The 19,597-nt window shown below is 41.7% G+C and overlaps 2 protein-coding genes across 5 annotated transcripts in view; both read right to left on the reverse strand.

Annotated features, from left to right (window-relative positions):
* uvssa (UV-stimulated scaffold protein A) overlaps window positions 1-14,059 on the reverse strand; it is a 28,703-nt gene extending 14,644 nt beyond the window's left edge. For 2 of the 3 annotated variants that reach the window (XM_026358208.1, XM_026358206.1), the window contains exons 1-8: window positions 13,913-14,059; window positions 13,419-13,586; window positions 13,156-13,309; window positions 12,730-12,906; window positions 12,536-12,656; window positions 11,791-12,336; window positions 11,001-11,110; window positions 10,226-10,354 (exon numbers count right to left, since the gene is read on the reverse strand). In XM_026358208.1, the coding sequence (XP_026213993.1) occupies window positions 10,226-10,354; window positions 11,001-11,110; window positions 11,791-12,336; window positions 12,536-12,656; window positions 12,730-12,906; window positions 13,156-13,309; window positions 13,419-13,528 (1,347 nt within the window). In that variant the 5' untranslated portion in view covers window positions 13,529-13,586; window positions 13,913-14,059. The remainder of the gene's footprint in view (window positions 1-10,225; window positions 10,355-11,000; window positions 11,111-11,790; window positions 12,337-12,535; window positions 12,657-12,729; window positions 12,907-13,155; window positions 13,310-13,418; window positions 13,587-13,912) is intronic. The other variant, XM_026358207.1, reaches the window with a different exon arrangement.
* Window positions 14,060-14,740: 681 nt separating this feature from the next.
* Window positions 14,741-19,176, reverse strand: sil1 (SIL1 nucleotide exchange factor). 2 transcript variants are annotated; one of them, XM_026357040.1, is made up of 12 exons: window positions 18,989-19,106; window positions 18,674-18,783; window positions 17,447-17,597; window positions 17,200-17,305; window positions 16,967-17,072; window positions 16,771-16,857; window positions 16,496-16,591; window positions 16,277-16,398; window positions 16,030-16,126; window positions 15,778-15,942; window positions 15,509-15,673; window positions 14,741-15,397 (listed from the first exon to the last, which is right to left on the reverse strand). In XM_026357040.1, exons 1-12 carry the CDS (start codon window positions 19,062-19,064, stop codon window positions 15,200-15,202), a joined length of 1,479 nt encoding a protein of 492 aa, XP_026212825.1. In that variant the 5' UTR covers window positions 19,065-19,106; the 3' UTR covers window positions 14,741-15,199. The 2 variants fall into 2 exon arrangements, with proteins under 2 accessions (XP_026212825.1, XP_026212826.1); XM_026357041.2 differs by having other exon boundaries at window positions 14,742-15,397; window positions 19,087-19,176.
* Window positions 19,177-19,597: the final 421 nt, after the last annotated feature.

Genomic DNA, 19,597 nt, shown 5'->3' on the forward strand with positions numbered 1-19,597 from the left:
AGAAGAGATCACCCAGCTGGAGGAAAATCCTGCCCTAACATCATCCCTTTTCCCCCTCTTTCTGCCTCTTTGTCTCTAATTCACCTTAATTTAATCCTGATAGCATCGAGTGCTGTCAGCTGGCCTGGCAGAGCTGTAAGTCTCGCAGGAGAATTAGCTTTCTTCCAGAAACATTTTGCTGACGGGGAGCGCGGTTAAAATATGGGCTCCATACCCCACATGGCTGTATGGGCGGGCTGCTTTGCATTTTAACAGAGCTTTGGTTTATTCTCGTGGATACACATGGGGAGAAAATCACACAGTAATGCAGAGTTGCCCCACACAGAAGATAAAAACTGCTCCTTTAACTGAAACTCAAGATTTAGCAGACAAATTAGAAGTGATGGTTTAAGTAAAGTAGGGTCATGTGTCACTCTAATAGCAAAGACACAAAACAAATATTGGTAACTTTACCATTAAAAACAGGCCCAGATAGGAATAAAAAAATGTTCCTGAAAAGAGCAGAATAAATAAGAAAGTCGTAGAAGTAAAGCAGGGCTATGTGTTACTGTAATGGTAATGTTTTCTATAAGATGAACTATAGGAGCATCCTAAAGGGAAAATTGGGACAAAAGACAAATAAGTCGTTCTTTAACAACCAAATAAAGAAGAGAACTGTTTCAGGTGCTTGGGAAAGTTAGAGCTGTACAATCTAACTTCAACTAACTACAACTAATCAGGTGAAGCCAATCATTAAAAGAAGTGAAGCTGATAGTACAGACAGCTGAGAATACTAAGTTTATGGATTATGTTTCTTAAATTAAATACCTAAACAAATGAATGAATAATCCTGATAGCTATATAACATTTGGCATGATGTGGGCACCTATGACTCTGGAGGTAGAGTGATTGTCCACTTACTGCAAGGTCAGCAGTTTTATGCTCGGTAACTCCTCGCTGAGGCCAACACAGGCTTTTTACTTTTGGGTGAAGTTATTTGAGTATTTGCACTCCAAGTCACTAGTGGGCAACAGAGACTATGGTGCCTCAATATTAGTTAATATAAGCCAATGTTGCACCTATCTGAGGGAGTTGAATGAATTGAACAAAACAGCAATCAACAGCAAAATAATACATCATACCTTTAGTGCTTCAAGCCCACTGCAGCTTACCACACCGAGCAATCATCTGCTCTAGGTCAATGTCTGTTACCATAAAGACGTAAAAACCTCTATTTCTAACCATGCCAGGTGATAAACTTAGTCACTGAACTTCTGGTCTTGTTATGAATTTGTCAGTACACTCTTTGGACAAGACCCCACACAGTTCCTAACTAGTAAGTCAATTTGGATGAAAGCACCTACTAAAATGACTACATGTCATTGTATAATATCCATAGAGTAACATAGTAACGTATTATCCATCTGCAGCAATTAAATGACTTCCATCAATTTCAAATCGATTTCAAATGCAATTTTTAAAAATTCTTCGGTATTGTTTGCACTTACAATTATTTTCTATCATTATGGTTTGGCGACTCCAACCTGGAAAACCTCACAGAAGATGTAAGATACAGTAGTTTGATAGGAAGGATATGACATTGTTATTGCATCCTTAAGTGATCCCCTTGGGGAACTTGTATTTGGGCAGCCATAGTAGATGATGGCGCTCCTACAGGGTTTGGGTGTCTTGTCTGTGGCCAGGGAGTCTGAACTTGGATTAATAGACAGCTGCTCTAACAACTGAGCTGCAGTCAACCCATTACTACGACTAAGATAATCATCATTATTATAATAACCAACTTCAGCACAGGGCCGATACATCAACCACACCCTTGATCTTGAATGCAACACTACAAGGTCTTATCAACCAAAACGATGCAACGAGGTTCCACATCTGGCAGAAACAGTGGAGGCCGTTAGAAAGTTGGAATGGAATGGCAGGGTCAGCCATCACACACAGTCTTATTTCTGGATGTCCACATACTTTTGGTCATATGATGTATCCTCAGCATGTCTGCACACGATTAGAAACTAAAGGATGTTGCACTCTCCACAGGTGTCTTGATAATTCAGCTTCACCCTCTCTCCTCTTCCCTCCTCTCCCTTAAGTAAGACTCTTATCCTTTATAAAAATGATGCGAGTGCGCTGCCTTGGACAACTGCTCCCCTGACTTCATTTGTCTCTTGGCAAGTTTGATGGCGATGCGTTTAAAAACCCATTCAATCTTATAAACCAAAAATTAAATGTAGTCGACTGTGATGGGCACTCAGTGCATCTGCTATTTATATGCTAATGTACACTCAGCCTGCCAAGGTCTGGCAAATTATTACTGCACAGCCATAAGTCAGGTGTATGGCAGAGAGGGGAGGGGCACGTTAGCCATCACACACCCTCACACACACAGAGCAGGAGAAGAGAAGTGAGGGGAGGAGGAAGCACAGGGAGAGGGGAGGAAGGAGGAGAGGAGAGGAGAGGAGGAAGCAAGGAGATGAAAAAGCCTTTAGAGATGTCTCCATTATCTCCATTGACAAGTTAATATAGCTCTCCACCTGCCTACACACGCAGACAAACACACACACACACACACACACACACACACACACACACACACACACACACTTAAAAGTGAAATGGAAAATGCCTTTTGGGAATATCAAGTGTCTCTAATGCCACCATTATCACAAGACATTTCCCTTAAGAGAGAGCACGTCAGAAACAATAAGCTTAATGAACTCATTATACACAAATTCATTTATGAACACTATAAATGCAATATTACACATCAATTACACACACTCTCCCACATATATCAAAAGTTAAGGTGTAACTGAAAATTGTAGGCTACAGACAGTACATTATTAAGCCCAAATTTGCTGATTAGTCAAATTGTTTGTGCAGTAAACATAATATTGTGTGATTTTAATGTAGAGGCAACACATCCTGCAAAGTTCCCTAAAAATACTCACTGCATCCATTATTATCTTTACTCCCTGAGCTGCTTCTACTACATGCTAAAATTCACGTTTCCACCGTGGAGTGTCCAGTCGTGCATCTTACAAAATGGTGGAATGGACAGATGGATCTGTAGATGGATGTGTAGATTATTCGTTGCAATGCAGATGTTTACTTTTATTATAATTTCTCCAAAATACCCATCTGTACTCACAGCATCCACGTGTTTTTTCAGGGCACCTATGCACTCAAGTGCTTTGGCCACCACTTCATAAGGCTCAAATACAGCTTCCCATTCCAAAATAGGCTGTTGCCTTCGTTGCTTGTTGGTAAAGGCCAGTAATCTTGGCTTCCGCATCACTTCTTAGTATTCTTTCATCTTGCAGTGGTTTTAGCATCTCTTAAAGCATATGATACGATGAACAAATATTCTCTATGTGCTTGAACAGTACATTTTGTTGACAGCTGTTAATTTCAACCTCATCTGCTCCAAAGTGAATTAGAAAAAGAATAATGTTTTTTTGTTTCACTGATTCACACAGGTCCAAGCTGAAACAGACGTTCCGACTTGGATTAAACATTTTACAAGAGAATGTACAGACTGTAGCATTGTTGTGTGACAAGCTAATAGTTCAACTTAGTGGTCAGGTTAAGAGGTCAAAAACCAGAGGTCAAAATCAGAAAGCATGCATCAGTGTAAACATGCAGAAACATCCTTACCATAGATATACACATAGGTCAAATTCAACTCATGAGCCAAAATTATCATCACAACTTCGTAATAATAAAGTTCAAAACCCTTAGAAGTACAGTGTATTCTAGTCTGAAATAAGTTTCTCTTTTAGTTACATTTACATTTAAAGAAATTTAAATAATAATCATAAATAAATAATAAAAATCCCGTGACATCAGGGAATAAAAAATCCATTGAAATAATAACCTGTTCATTCAGTATATTCAGGTAGTCAGCTGACCTCATTCTTTGGACACATAACGTTGCTGAACCAAGACCTGACCAACTGCAGCAACCCCAGATCATAGCACTGCCCCCACAGGCTTGTACAGTAGGCAGTAGGCTTGATGGGTGCATCACTTCACTCGCCGTTTCTTCTTACCCTGATGCTCCCATCACTCTGGAACAGGGGAAATCTGACCTCATCGGACTACATGACCTTCTTCCATTGCTTCAGAGTCCAACCTTTATGCTTCCTAGGCAATTACAGCCTTTTTTCCCCCCCAATTAGCCTCACTGACAAGTGGTTTGCTTAAGGCTACACAGCTGTTTAGTCCCAAACACTTGAGTTCCCTTCGCATTGTGTTTGTGGAAATGCTCTTATTTTCACTTTTAAACATAGACGTGAGTTCTACTGTTGTTTTTCTTTAATTTGATTTTACCAATTTTTTAACTGATCATTGACGATTCAAGATTCTTTTCCGACCACATTTCTTCCTTGAAGATGATGGTTCCCCACTATCCTTCTAGTTTTTCATAATGCATTGAACAGTCATAACCCAGTTTTAGTAATTTCATCAATCTCAATCCCAAAGATGTTTTTGTTGCTTGATTCATGCCAATAATTTAACCCTTCTGAAACAGATCTTTTCCACGACCAAAGGATGATCTGACATGGTTATAAGGGTTAAATAACTTGTTGCCAGCTGAAAAATAAGCATCCATGCAGTAATTATCCAATAGGAGGCTTGTACCTATTTGCTTAGTTAAATCTAGATGGTGACTTTTTTTTGGACAGGCAGTTCTAGAAGGGGTTTTTCATTTTCAGCCATACTTTTACCCAGACATCTAGAGATGGACAAAGGCTGACAGGAAAAAACAGCAGTTAGTGTTTTCCTTTCATTCTTACCCAGACTCTAGTCTCCATTCCAAATGAAGTGATGCATTCTAACTGCCATTAACTAACAACTCTTTAGTTTCACTACTTTGGGTTGAAACCCAAATGACAAATCTAAAGTGTTTGGATAGAATGTAAGATGTCCTCTGTGACATCATTAAAGCTTAAGTAATGCAACGCCAGTGGTCTTGGCATTATGGATTATTATTACATCGTTGTCTTCTTTTTAAAAGCTCCTTCTCACCTGGAAACTAATGAAGGTGCTTTGTTTGTAGCTTTAGCAGGTCTGTGCTGCTCTCTGCTGGACAATAATGAATTGGAAAGATGTCTTTACTTTTTTTTCTGTTTAATGATTTTATTTTAATATAGCTTGGAAAAGTTAAGTCAAAAGGCTAAATACTAGCCATGTAACTTAATTATAACAATAAATCCATACATAAAAAGCAAACAAATGTGAACTGTATTTCAGTATATTTTTGTATTTGATTTGTTTTCATTTAGGCATTTAAAATCTTCCATAGATACCCACATCTCTAGTACCACCTTGCACTCCTATTCATTACTACCTAGGAAAGGATCCCATGGGATCCCAGACTAATGAGAAAAAAAATGCTGTTCACCCCACACCCCACCCCACCCCTCTTCTCCTCCGCTTTATTCCATTATTCTCCTCCACTCCTAAAACCCCCCAAACACGCACGCACAGACGCAGCCTTTGTCTCTGGGGAGCAGTCAGCTTATATGATGTATAAGGTGACATCTTTATTCCACTAACCTAGCCTGGCAGGTCTATTAGCCAGCCCAGAGCTTCCCAAACCTTTCCCTGTCAACGAGCTTATTCTCAACTGTCTAGTTCACTTTCCCCCCCCAGTCTGTCTCAATCTGTGATCAAAACAGTCATTATTATACATTCTCGCCTACTGCCATAGTGAAATTACACAGTGCTATTCTTCATTTTACCGGGGATCCCTGAAAACTCTGTGACGACACCTAGGATGTCCTGAAAATGTGTCGAAGCCCTCCAAAGACCCTTGGGACTTTGTGGAGCCCTGTTTGGCAATGTGGTCGATGGTATCAGAATGGTCCAGAGATCTCAAGGATAACCAGCAAATTAACCCCCTCAACACACCATGACAGTCCCAGTGGGTCCATCAGTTCCTATTTGGAAACCTTCTCCTTTCACTCTATCAGAAAGCCCTAATGGAACCAGACTGTGTCCATAGTGTGTATTTAGCAGATTTACTAGATTTGACTCAAAGAGCACGTACACTTTGACACTTCCGATGGTAGAGCAGTTGTCTAAAAATCCCACAGTTAGTGGTTTGACTCCCGGTTCCTCGTTTCACGGCGTCTTTGGACAAGACAACAAAACCTTACAGTAGTGCCGTCATTTAGTGCAGCTGTCCAAACAATGTCCCCAAATGGATCAGTAATATATGTCATTTTTTTTAAAAGTACATCCATTCTAAACCACTGCTCTAAAAAGTCATGAGCCAACGAAACAAAACCAACCTTAGCAGAACATTTTATATATTTTCTGAAAGCTCAAGTAGATTCACCCTGATGGTCTAACTTGCATCAATGTCATCTCTTGAGTTGGAACTAGCAGCAATAAAGGTAAAATGGTACATCATCTAATGTTGCTTTGGCGTGAGCATAAAAGTGGCACTTGAACACATCACAATCTACAAGAACTTATCAATCTATCCGACCCAGGCTCACTACGCACATGCATACCCACAATACATATTTCACACATGGAAGCTGCACACGCTGTACTTGCATTAAAAAAAAAAAAAACGCTGATTAGTTGTCTTAACTCTTCCAGTAAGCTTCAAATTCTTTTTTTCTTTTTTTTTTTTTTATTGTGGAGTATACTTTATTCTCCTAAGCCCCTTTTATATTAATCCTATTGTGATGAATTCTTTATTTGCTGAAATTTCAACTTGTGTTTTATTCACTTTGTGTATTTCCACACTTCCTTTCTTAACTTCATTAATGAAAGAATAATTCATGATCAGCCAATTTGCTGATGTGGAATAAAAGCAACACCAAGACGTGCTATAATTTATTCTGAGAATAAAATAGAGAAGTAAAGGCAAACAGAGCAGGAGAAAAACATGTAGTGCACAACAGAGAGAAAGAGAGACAGAGACACATTCTGAGAATGAATGTACAAATGAAAGGAGGGTAATGTTAAAGGAGAGAAATAGAGGAATAGTCTTTCTTTGTTTATCTCCAGTGAGAAACAGGCGGCCACATCCATTGTGTTGTGATAAGATGGGTTATCAGCAGTAAACAAGGCCTGGGCCTGTATGAATGGAGCCCAGAGTGACTGAATACACTCTTAAAAACAGATATGTTCAAATAAGTCTGCACGTCTTGTCCTTTTCTTAACACAAGCTCATGTTTTCAGTTAGCAGCACTCAACGGATGCATGTAGGATTCTCCTGTCATAGCTTTTATTGAAAACTCTCTTCCAACATATTCATTGGTACAAGAAGTACAAAAGGTAAAGTGAATACTGCCTGAAGAATCTCAATAAAACTGTGATGTTAATGCAGCAATAGTAAGTTCAACAAAGACACAGAACAGTTCTAAACCACTGAAAAAAACATTAAGGAAGGATGTGTTGAATTATAAAGTAAACTGAACACAGAAGATAAAGCCAGAGGGACAGCCTCACATTGCTTCCTATCAACCAAAACCAAAAGGTGGTGCCCACCTAACTCAAAGGCAACCCCATAGTCCAATTTGAACTATTGGAGGCCAATCACCAGACCGTCAGGTATGGAACCAGCTAATGGCTGTTGATTCCTACTACTACAGGACATAATCCAGAATACACTATTCTACTTGAGTCACACTGTGGACTATCAAAGGCTCGAATGACAAATTCAATGTAACTAATTTGATTTGAATATATTTCCAGTAGAAACATATTCCAAAAACGTAATAAGGAGCAGTCACAGCCCCCATGAGGATGCAGAGATATTCACTTTCTAAAATGTTTTGAGCAAAGCTTCTAACTAAGTCGAATTTTGATTGATTTTTGCATGATTAGCAAGTGTTGCAGCTTCCTATTTAGTGTAATTTGATGGTCAATACCTGAAGGGCTGTGCAGACTGCAGCAGAGCATAATAGATGACAGAGTGAGAGAGAGTGCTAGTTTAATTTGCATATTGTAGCTTTATTAAAAATGTTGCATGATGTAGAAAAATGTCTACACTGTGAACGCTAAATTATTGTGACATGCTTTTTGTTTTTGCAAAAAGGAAGAAAACCACACATCTCTCACTGGTTTCATCTGATTGCCCAGCTTCAAATTAAGGACCACAATCACTCAGAGCTAAGGTTCAGATCAGCTGAACAAATGCTCCACAAGGTGAAGGCTACCTAAGTAAGGAGGGTCTGAGTGTATGTTAGTAAATTTCTATCTGGCAATTTTAGCAACTAAGAGACTGGAGCTTGTCAAACAACCACTACGTCTTTCAACAGACTCCATTAGAACCATGAAAATAAAAACAGCCCTGTGCATTTTTATTTTCAATAGTCCGTTTTTATGTAGATGCTTCTTTACTGAACCCTCCCTCTATCTTACTCTCTCATTCAGTAAACACGACTTTCTATCTGCCTCCACAACACTCCACTCCTCTCTCCAGCTCCCTCGTTATGGGAGACTATATTGAGAGGCCCGTTGAGAGAGAAACCAATCGTGTGATGTGTCAGAAGCCCGATAGAGAAGCACCCAGTAATGGAAGGCCTTTTAAGGCTAAAAAGGAAAAGCTAATTATGATAAAGGGGCTGTAAGTTGTGTGGTTATCGCAGCCCTGGGCCTGCTGGTGCAGCAGACTGGTCCCTGACAGTGATAACCAGGCAGAGCGAGAAGCCTGGCGCTCTGTCACTGTCACTCTGCTGCTCTGTTCAGCTAAAGATGGATTCACATGCTACAACTTTTATACAGTTTCCCCCCCCTCAAATGCATAAAGTATTCATTGGGCCTTTAAAACCTCAAAATGCAGCCTGCTGCCCATTTTTTTCCTGTGTCAGCACATATCAATCCGTCTCGAATAAACTATATTTTTGACTGAGCACTTCCAAGACACAGCATTTATTCTAAACAGCACTGCTCTGGTGAGTTTGAGCCAACTAAAACAACAGCAGAATGACGATGCTAAGCTAGATACAGAAGCACCCAGACAGACATATCAGCTGTCAAGCCATGGGGCATATTAGTGGTAGTGAAGTGAATGAATGGGTACATCCTCCACCTTGCTCCCCAATTTCTTCTCTCTGTCTCTGATGCATTATGCATTATGGGTATGTCTTGCTATCTCACGTCTCTCAAATGTCTTTACTATTACAATATTTTCACTCTCCCTCTCAGTTTCTATTATGATACTACCCTCTGGGAGCCCGTGGGACTGCATGAATGAACAGGGACATTTAAAGAAGAGAACCCAGAAGAGGACAATTTTCAGAGTTGTGCAATCTATCACAGAACATCAATACTGGAGTGCAATGGGATTTGGTCATTTAACCTTCAAGCATCATGTATTTTACTTATCTTACAAAGGAAGTAAACAAATAGCTTTTATTTACTATTTATTTTTTATCAATTCAGACGTAATATAGCTAACGGAAATTATATTCAAGACATGTCTTGTGGGAGTCATAATCTTAAGTAGACTTAAAAGTGAGCTGCATTGTCATCCTCCAGTTTTTCCACAGTTTAAAGACAATCTTACACACAGTCTGATTGCAATCAAGCAGCAAGAGTCATGGTTTCAGAATGGTGGTAAAGCCTCTACAGCTGCAGTTCTTTCAGTGGACACAAGATGGTCCTCTGGGAATAATACTGCCAACAACATAGGTTGTTGGCAGTGTTTGAGCCTCACAAACATCCAGTTTAGTAATAAAATACTGTAACTAATTTTAAAGGGGACAAGTGACAATTTTTGGGACCTTGGAAATGCAGAAATTACAAGATCCTGACTTCAAGAGTTTAAAAAAATAAAAATCAGATTTCTTTCTAAAATATTAGTTCAGACTAGCATGAGAGGCCAGCCGGAGTAAGAACAAGAATACTGTAAACCTGACTGTTAATGCAGGCTGATGAAATGAACTAAAGAGGCATCAAAGTACTGACTATGGTACATCTGTACCATCAGTGTGTAGTAATGATGTTGTCCCAGCTGTGATTTGTTGTAGAATGCTGCCATCTGGTGGACACACTTCATACAAACAATGACTGAATTACTGGCCTTCACATGGAAACAAAGCTAAATGTGTGCCAGTGCTAGCAAGTATGTTGGTCTATGAGCCATAAGTGATTTCCCACTGTAAGTAACACTCTATGTTACATGCCTCACACAGCTTACTGTGACGATTATCAGCTCAGCCAAGAGTTGGAACGTACTGTAATATTGTAAGGAACTCACCACTTTGCGGACTCTGGCCTTATAGTCGATGTGAAGCTCTTTGTGCTTCTGCAGAGCGGCTTCTAGAGACTTCTTTAGATCCAGTGCTCTTCTAAGCAGTTGTTGCTCAGCACCGGACTTAGTGAAGACCTAAACACACACACCCACAGTAGTGTTCATTTTCTGTTTGGCTTTAGTCATCTCCTGAAAACAGTAGTTTGTTTTAGTCAAATTTTACAGTCATTTATTTGACCTTAGCCACTGTTGGGATTTTTGTCATGTTTTAGTCATAGTTCATGATGTTATGGACTATGGAGTAAATAAATGATCCTTATGGGCACAGGTAGAAATAGACTGTGTTTTTAGAATTTCTAATTATGACTTTATAATTGACAATGCAGCTGACTGACAGCATGGGGACAGATGATTAAGAGTTCTCTTTGTGCCACTTTGCAACTGGGGCCGACTGTGTGAGTGTTGTGCAGATCTGACAGGGACAGTATCGTCAGAGAAGACATTTTGTAGAGTCCTACTTAGACTAAGATTAATGAGTTTTAAAGTGAGTGATTAGACCGATTAACCAAAACAGTAACAGAGGTCAGCATGGGAATGTTGTAATGCTGTCAGAACAACCACACACAGCATCATAGCTGCTGTGTTTGGGGCTGTGTAGCTGCAGACCTGTCCGAGTGCCCATGCTCACCACTGTCAGATCTTATCCTCGTCATTTATTGTGGTAATTTACGACATGTTTACAAAATGTGAGCAGCGCGGGACACTGCTTGTCTGTACTAACCTGAACCCAGCCATGCACAGCCGGTAGGTGTTTGCTTGTTATCAGTCTATGGAGGTCTATCACCGTGGAAACCACTGCTTCATTATCCTCCGTCTCTTTTACATGAAGACCTGATGGACAAAGAAAAGGAAATAACATGGACGGAAAACAAAACATTTTATTAGTAGGTATCAACTTTATCATTTACACACTCTGCTGACACATCACACATTTTCAACATCTGTCTTATATGGAGTTAAAATATGGACCCTGGGAAATTTGCTGGATCAAGGTCCTACTCATGCAAAAAATTAACGATGAAGGTGGCGACTCTACACGTCAGAACTATGTAATGAGGCATCAATCAAATGACAACAACAGACATTTAGTTTACTCTTGTGATTCAATGTGTCCTGTAGGCATGGTTGGAGGTGTTGGCTCAGTCCACTTACAGAGAAAACCTAGCACCTGTTCTGGAGCTTTTAGTCACATCGCATGATGTTCATTAATGAATGAGTTTACCTAACCGTAAAGCAACTGTAGCTGTTCACATTTCTATTTGTTTCTGTCTGTGTTAGAGCAGAACAGCTTCGAGTGGAGCCTCTGGTGAGACAGCTTGCATTTTCAGTAGCCAGCCCAGTGTACAACATAGCTTAAAACATATTGTTTACATGTACCATGAGTGGGAGTGTATTAGGTACACCCAACTGTATGTAATGGAACCCAATGACGGAGCCACACAGAGCTTCAGCTTCACAAAGGCATTGGATTATATTAGTAGCATTATTTTGTGTGGATGCACTATACCCACCAGAACTGAGGTTCAGGTCCAGACTGTAGGAGTGAGAGATAAGCCCAGAGTTCCTAATAAACATGTCTCCAAAATGCTCCTCCTCCTCCTCTTCTTTATCTTCTTCCTGCTCCTCCTCTCCTTCACTGTTGCTTTTCTCTGCATCTTCTCCATCTTTAACCTTCCATTCCTTCTTCTCCTCCTGCTCAATCCCATCTCTCTTCTTCTCACCCTCCATCTCTTTATCTTCAGACTTCTTCTCCTCGTTTCCCTCTTCCTCATTGTTACCCTTCTGCTCCATCTTTCCTCTGTCTTTCTCTGGGTTCTTTCCCTTTCCATTGCTCGCCTCTTTGCTGCTCCTCAGTTGTTTCTTTCCTTCTTTCCCGTCATCCTTCACATCTTTGCTGCAGCAGGGTTGTTCATCATCTGATGGACATCGATTGGCTGAATGGGATGTTGAAGGGCTGCTACCAACTGTCTCGGTGTCTTTGAGGCCATAGTCAGGAAAAAGTAGCCTCATACAGGATTCCATCTCTGTCAGCGTTGCCTCTATTTCTTGGTGCATCTCTGAAAGTAACCACAGCTGCTGTGTCAACATACTGTATTATCATGCACAAGAAACCTTAAATTTACAGGTTAGTTCTTCAGAGAACCCCATGGGATTTCAGATGATTTCATTTGAATTGTCAAACAGAGGCAAAACCTGGACTTGCCAGGTATTCTTATTATCACTATTAGTGGTGTCACTGAATGACATTGTGTTTACCTTCCATGTCTTTGCAGGCTGCTTCCACTCTCTCCTTGTAGATTCTATCCATTCTCCTCTGTCTCTCCTCCTCCCTCCTCCTCTCTGCTATTGTCCTGGCCTCAGCATCCTGAAAGTCCACCTGACCACATGGCTTAATTTAGTTTGCATTGCAATATGTGGTGATTATCAGCAATGTATAGTTTCACTCTTACCTTCTTAACCTGTTTGAGAAAGTGGTAGCCCAGTGCCAACTTCTTATACGCTGCACCATAAGAGGCCTGCCATGACTGCACGGTCTGGATGGCCAGTGACCTCAGTTTCCTGGCTACTTCTTTAGGAGGAGGGAGGGGCTGCTCTGAGTCTGTCTCTACTGTCAGTTCCAAGAACTCCTGCAGGAGGCAGATGAGGAGGACAAGGAGTTGGTGTGATGTGTTATAAGAATACAAGAAGACACAATTTATCGCAAGAGCTGAATAACAACATTTCAGGAACAAAAATAATCTTTGAAATTAAGTAAGAAACAAAGAATGACTGTGATTCTCCCTCTCTAGTCAACAACTTATTAGTCAATAAATTCGGGTTCTGCTGCGACTATCATGGATTAAATACATCCAGACAGCTAGGTTCTACTGATCTACCTGGAAGTTGTCCACCAGCAGTGTCCTAAAGTGGTGTGACCTGGTGAATAGGTCACTGGCTATCTGGAAGGCTGACAGTCGGATCTCTGCGTGCTCTTGGTTGAGCTGTGACATCACCGTGTGGTACACATGATCTATGCAGTCATTAGATACTCTGGAAAAGATGGAGGACAAGATAGCGAGCAGTGATTAACCCCACGGTTGCTTTTTGCAGTTGCCTATGCCTTGGTGAATCCTTCTGGGCAGGTGTGGGTCTGACATACTTGCAGATCTTCTTGAGTTCCTTCATCTTGTCCTGATTGAGCTGTGGTTGTCCAGATGTGGTCAGTTCCTCCACCAGCTCTGACAGCCTCTCCCTCTGAGACAACTCCATCACTTTTCATTGATACACCTGTTACCATGAAATATTACCAGGAATGCAAGAGGTAACCCTACAAAACAATCAGACAACCATAAAATGCAAGAAGCCAAATGTAAATCCCAGTGAAAAGTACAATCAAAATGCACATGCAAACCTGTAAACAGAGGTTTGGCATTTAGCTATCGCTAGCTGATGTTTTGAGAAAATAACACATTCAATTGATCGTTAGCTAATTCACAGACCTTTACACAATTTCTGTTAAATTAAAAAAACGCTACACAAATCCTATCCACACGGCAGTTAGCTAGGTTAATGAATTAACTAACGCTAGTTGGCACTCACAACAAAGCTAACAAGTGTAAAAGCTAAGTTTATATAACCAGAGGGTACACTTACCAGCAGGTAACGTTAGCTTATTATAAAATACAAAACCTGAGTTAGTGTTAAACTTGTTAGCTCCAATTGAGCCTTGAGAGTCGTTGTCAGCTCATGACAAACTCTACCTACAGTAACGAAGGCTGCTTTGTTCTGTTTACATCATAATACGCCTTCATAGTAAATGTTATAAATAACTTCCTGTTGGCCACTTTTACTACCGGTTCGACCTTTCACAATAAAGGACTACATAAATAAATAAATAAATATCTCCCTGTCACAGATACACTGCCCGTCCAAAGAAAGTTCACATACTCTAATATTTCGTTGGACGGCCTTTAGCTTTTATTACAGCACGCATTTACCGTGGCATCGTTCCAATTAAGTTTCTGCATTTATTCTCGGATCGCTGTTCAAAGTCTTCTCCAGCACATCCCAAAGATTCTCAATGCGTGAAAATGATGTGTCCTGCTCCCTGAACCACTCTTTTAAAAATGTGAGTCTGATTAATCCTGGCATTGTCATCTTGGAACATGCCGGTGTCATCAGGGAAGAAAAAATCAATTGAAGTAATAACCTGGCCAACAGGGTCCTACAGTAGACACTAGTCATGATGGGTGCTTTACTACACCCGCCTCTCTTCTTACCCTGATGCTCCCATCACTCTGGAACTGGGTCAATCTGGACTCATCATACTTTTAATTTAATATTACTTGGCTTTTTTTTTTTTTAAGTAGAAAGTAAACTTAAAATAAAACTTTTACTCATCAGACAACAACAATAAACCTATAGGCAATTCAGTCCTTCAAATATGGTATTTACACACACTATTTACACATATTTCCAAATATTTGTTTATTTTTAAATTATCAACACATAGTAGACATGTTTTGCAACAGACCTTTTTCACAGCTGACATGTTACAGCAGAAAAAGCAGGCAGGTGATTCCATTCTAAGCCTCTGATGTGCCTGCACTCAGTGACTGAACCAAATCACTTTATGGGATGGAGACAATATTTACACCTGTGTTTTTGGGTGCTATGACAACCCCATCCTCACCCCTCCAAAAAACCTCCCAGGACCACCAATGGAAGCTTGGTCAGTCACACTGACAAACCTGTAAATCCATCTTTTACAGGCTGAGCCCAACATGCGTCTCTTGTCCTTGGGCTGCATGCAGCTGACTCTTGTCTAGAGGAGTCCGAGTTTCTGTGGTAGGTCATGAGCGTGGGGAGTGGCTGTTTACTTTCCACAGTCCTCTCTGCATGGTGTGTCCTTATATAATTTCACTGTGTCCAATTCTCTGGTCACTTCATTTTGACTTGTAATGCATCTATAAGCTGTACAATCTCTGCAAAGTAGCTGTTCTCCTCTCCTACAATCATCTCAGACTGGGCCATGTCCTGATACTGGTCTCTGAGAGACAGCAGAGAGCCCAGCAGCAAGCTGTCTGAACGGTACTTGTCCAAACACACCGAAGCCATCGCCAAAAGAGCCCGCAGAGCCTGAATTAAAAAAAAAGACAAACATACAAAGACACTTTACAAGTGACCTTTACACTGCTTTCACCTTAAAGCTCTTTACACGGTCTGTGTATGCAAATGAGCCCAGCCCACCTTCTCTCTGTAATCATGCTCAGTGGATTCCAGCAACTGTGGGACCAGGCTGCACCAGCCGTCCTCCAGCAGCTCTTCCTGCAGCGACACCTTAGCATACTGACGCACCCGCTCCTCGTGGGAGGCATCAAGGACTGGGTCCAGACCTGCCTGAGAGATCAGTTCCTGTTGGAACAGAGAAGACCAGGCTCAGCATCATCTGACAGATCAGATAACACATCCTTATTACAGAACAGTGGAATTGAAAAAAAGTGGGTGGTTTGTTTTACCTTCTCACTGATCATGTCGTACAACATGGTGACAATGCGCGTTCGCAGAACTCCACCTCCATCTGCCCTGAACAGTTCTGACAGGACCTGCAGTCCACCGTGTGACAGGAAGTGATGCTGTGCAAAAGGGAAGTGACGTAGCAGGCACGCCACTGCGAACAGAACCTGACAAAGAAAACATCACAGCTGAACTCTGTGTGTTTGTATGCACTGTCTGGATTGTTAACCTGCACTGTGAGTAGGTCTAAATACCTTCTTTTTGACTTGCAGGGGCTGTGCAGTGGCCAGTGTTGTTAGCAATATTTGCAGAGCACCACTCTCCACAGCTTTCACCTGAACAACTGGGTTACTGCGCGACACAAACACACGTTAGAAGGCTTAGTCCAGATTTGATACAAGAGCACACTGTCAGTGATGTGAACATGTGAACACCAGGTCCAAATACAGTAATACTGTCCTACTACAAACCTACTCTGAGTGAACATGTTGCTGTTTATACCTGGCTACAGCAGAACCCAGGACAAAGGCAGATCTTTCCTGTAATCTAATGTCCGAGCTGTTCAGACCTTCTAGAATTAACTGGAGTCCCCCCATCGAGCACAGACTCTGAGCATTGTCCACCTAGAACACACACACACACAGAGTTATTTTTAATAAAGGCAGCTTCCATCTTCCAAGTAGATGTGCAGGTATTTGTGTGTATGAATGGACGTGTTACCTGGTGCACCAGATACTCCAGCTCCAGCAGGGTGTTCAGTTTCTGCTCTGTGGTCGAGTTGCTGCTGTTGAACTGGTCCAGCAGACGCCTTATTATCTACAGTGGACCACAACAGTTTACAGCTCAGGTACTGGGATTATAACACGGCCTGCAGTTGCACCCCTAATAAAAGCCACCACCAGCTCTCCAAAGGCACTTCATCACAAACTAGTCACTGACTGGCATTTACCCGAGTGTCAGTACATTTCTGTCCTAAGACTTAAGTGCTGACGTACCTGAACATCGGTCTCCACCAGCAGGTCCAGCTGAGCCATGTCTCTCTTTAACTCCTCCAGAGGTCGATACTTTGAGGTCACAGAGTCCTACGACAAGGAGTAGACACATGCAGTTGTCAGTTAATTACTATTAATAACTGTTCTGCTCTCTACTGACACCTGTTTCTATTGTGAGCACACGCTCATTCTAGTATACCTGTGAGTCTGGGTCTTTGTTTGCTGGGTTCAGGTCCTCCTTCATCTTCTTCATGGCCCGCTTCAGTTCATCAGGACTTAAATTTGACTGGGTCTCTTCTCCCTCTCTGCGAAAGGAAAAAATTACAAATAATACTTTTATGTTTCTGACCACAGTGGACAGCATCGTGAAGGTGTCATTTCTCTGGTCGAACAAATGTCACGTCATCTGCAGGATTTCTTTATGAACCACACCTGTGTTCTGGTGTCCAATATTTGAGCTGCTCTTCTCCCAGCCGGACCTCCCTCTGACCTGTCTGCATATTGAGCCTCACATGGGAACCTCGTGGCACTGCCTGGCCTGTGTACACACACAGTCACGTCTTTCTGAAGTTGTAAAGAGCCTTTTAAAGTAGTGAGGACAGAGCAAAAGCAATGATGGCAACAAAATGAAAAGTGCCCACACATTGTAACACATTCAAACAGAGTGTGAGCACATCACCTGGTTTGAGTGTTTGCCACTGCTCAGTGGGTTGGACCACCTCAATATCTTCAAGATCTCCATCTTCATCTACTGTCGCCTCGTCTTCTTCATCCCTATGTGCCCCCTCTCCTCCTTCAGGATTGTCCACCACAGTTAGTGCTGACCCAGTCTGAACAGACACAGAATTTTTTTTTTACATTTGGTGCACTTAACATTAATTTGCTGAAGTTTTCTTTCCTTTTCTTTTTTTTTTTTTGTAAAACTGCGTCTGTAAATTACCACTGTGGACTAAAAAAAGAAGACCTTCAGCTGTAGATCAAGAGGTTCAGTGAGTGTTGAGTGTTCAGTCTCGTCTTCTGTGAGTGAAAAGCTGCACTGTTGGGTCGAGATCAGGTTACTGGTTTGGTCTATGAAGAATATTCCACTTTATTATCTTGACAAACTGTTGGTCAGCGTTCACTGTATGTTTAGGGTGATTGTCTATCTGTTGTATGAAGCACTGTCCTATCAGATTTGCAGCATTTGGCTGACCTTAACAGAGAGAACAGCACGTACACTTTATTTAATTCATCCTGATACTTTAACCAGCAGTCGGTTCATTGATAAACATGATCCAAGTTATCATGTTTGACACATGATGTCACATGATTTTTGGATCATGAGCTGTCCGTTTCTCTTCTCATAATTGTGGTTCAAGTGAAATTAGGCTCCATCCGTCCAGAGAATCTGATTCCAGAGCTGGTCAGGATTTTTAGGTGTTTCCTGGCCGTTCAGTTGTTGTTCAGTTAATTCCTTTATTGTAAGCACGCCATCACACCACTTGTCATTAAGCCCTATGACCTCTACAAATGTATAGAAGCCGCTGTAATTCCTGAACAATGAACTCTTGATTGCTTCACTTTAAATCAATTGTGGCAGTGTCCAGTTGCAAAATTACAAACATCATGTCACTGTTCAAATACTTCTGGATCTGACTCCGTGTTTGTTGTGCATGCTGCCACAGTCATGGTCTAAGATCAGTGTGGAAGACTTGATGTGGCTGTGACCTGATCATGAACCACTAGCTGCAGAGTTTTATCTCACACTTCAGGGAACATTAAGCTCCAACATGTGGCTGTTTCTCAGGACCTGTGACCTGTGTCAGCTTTCTTTCTCTCACCACAGATGAAACACAGAACACCACAGACAGTCAGTGTCTCTCATGAACAGTTTACAGTACATGTTGACAGTTGTTAGATGTCCCACCTTGTGGCCAAGAACAAAGGCAGCACAGCAGCACAGCAGCAGCAGGAGAAGAAGCAGGGCTGAGCTGGAGGAGCGTCCCGAGGAGCCGCTGGGTACCAGTCTCATGGTGGCTGAAAGACAGGAGGACACCGACACATCAGCCCTACTGTCCTCTCAGCCCACACTCACTTAACGACACGTAAACTGAGCCCCCTCTCCGGAGTCTCATCTTTTATGTTGCCTTCTTCATTTCATAAAACCCTGTAAGGAAAATGCTAACTTTAAGATCTTTAACTAGCTAAGTGTCTGCTCAGTGAGACAACTAGAGACACCCACCAAACACGAGGGTTAGCGATACGGTCCTGTGGTGCTGTGTGTCCACTGACTGTGCTGTACCGGAGCCTGGCGTCATGAAACCGTAAATAGAAACTCACCAGTTGGTGTCGAAGCAAACCGTCACACACGAACACAGCGACGTCTCCAGCATCCACCTGGAGTCTTCTGTCCCTGTCCTCTGCACTCCTATTGGTCCACGTAACTGTCCTCTTTCTGACGTCATCCAGTGCTCGCTAACTAACAGCTGTCCTCACTACTGCCCCCAGCTGGCGCGGGGGGGTAGCGAGGAAGTCTAAATGAAATGTTACTACAGTACTATGAAAACAGAGGATGTGCAGTATCTAGAGTATGAGCAGAGTCAGTAGAACAACAAACACTACACGACATGACACGCTGCCACGGCCTGGTTTTGCTCTCTACACTCAACCAGAATAACTTGTGCACCCTCAGAAGTCACATCTAATTTAAGATGGACAAAGTTTCCCAGAGTAGGGTCAGCGCCCTGCTGGAAGAAGAAGACTGAAAAAGGTTTTACTTGCTGTAATCTGTCCTCTTCATACTGGACTTGAAGAGGTGCAATAAGAGGCAGTATCAGCATCATCAAGGTGC

The sequence above is a fragment of the Anabas testudineus genome, chromosome 10 (genome assembly GCF_900324465.2).
Source record: "Anabas testudineus chromosome 10, fAnaTes1.2, whole genome shotgun sequence".
Lineage (NCBI taxonomy): Eukaryota > Metazoa > Chordata > Actinopteri > Anabantiformes > Anabantidae > Anabas > Anabas testudineus.

Bases quoted from the DNA above. Each gene is read 5' to 3' on its own strand.
- sil1 (XM_026357040.1), bottom strand. From the start codon at position 19,064: ATGACGCCAGGCTCCGGTACAGCACAGTCAGTGGACACACAGCACCAC. The intron at 16,399-16,495 runs GTAACACGTCCA...TGTGTGTTCTAG, and splicing joins TGGAGTATCTGGTGCACCAG to GTGGACAATGCTCAGAGTCT. The intron at 15,943-16,029 runs GTATTTAGACCT...TTTCTTTGTCAG, and splicing joins CCCTGCAAGTCAAAAAGAAG to GTTCTGTTCGCAGTGGCGTG.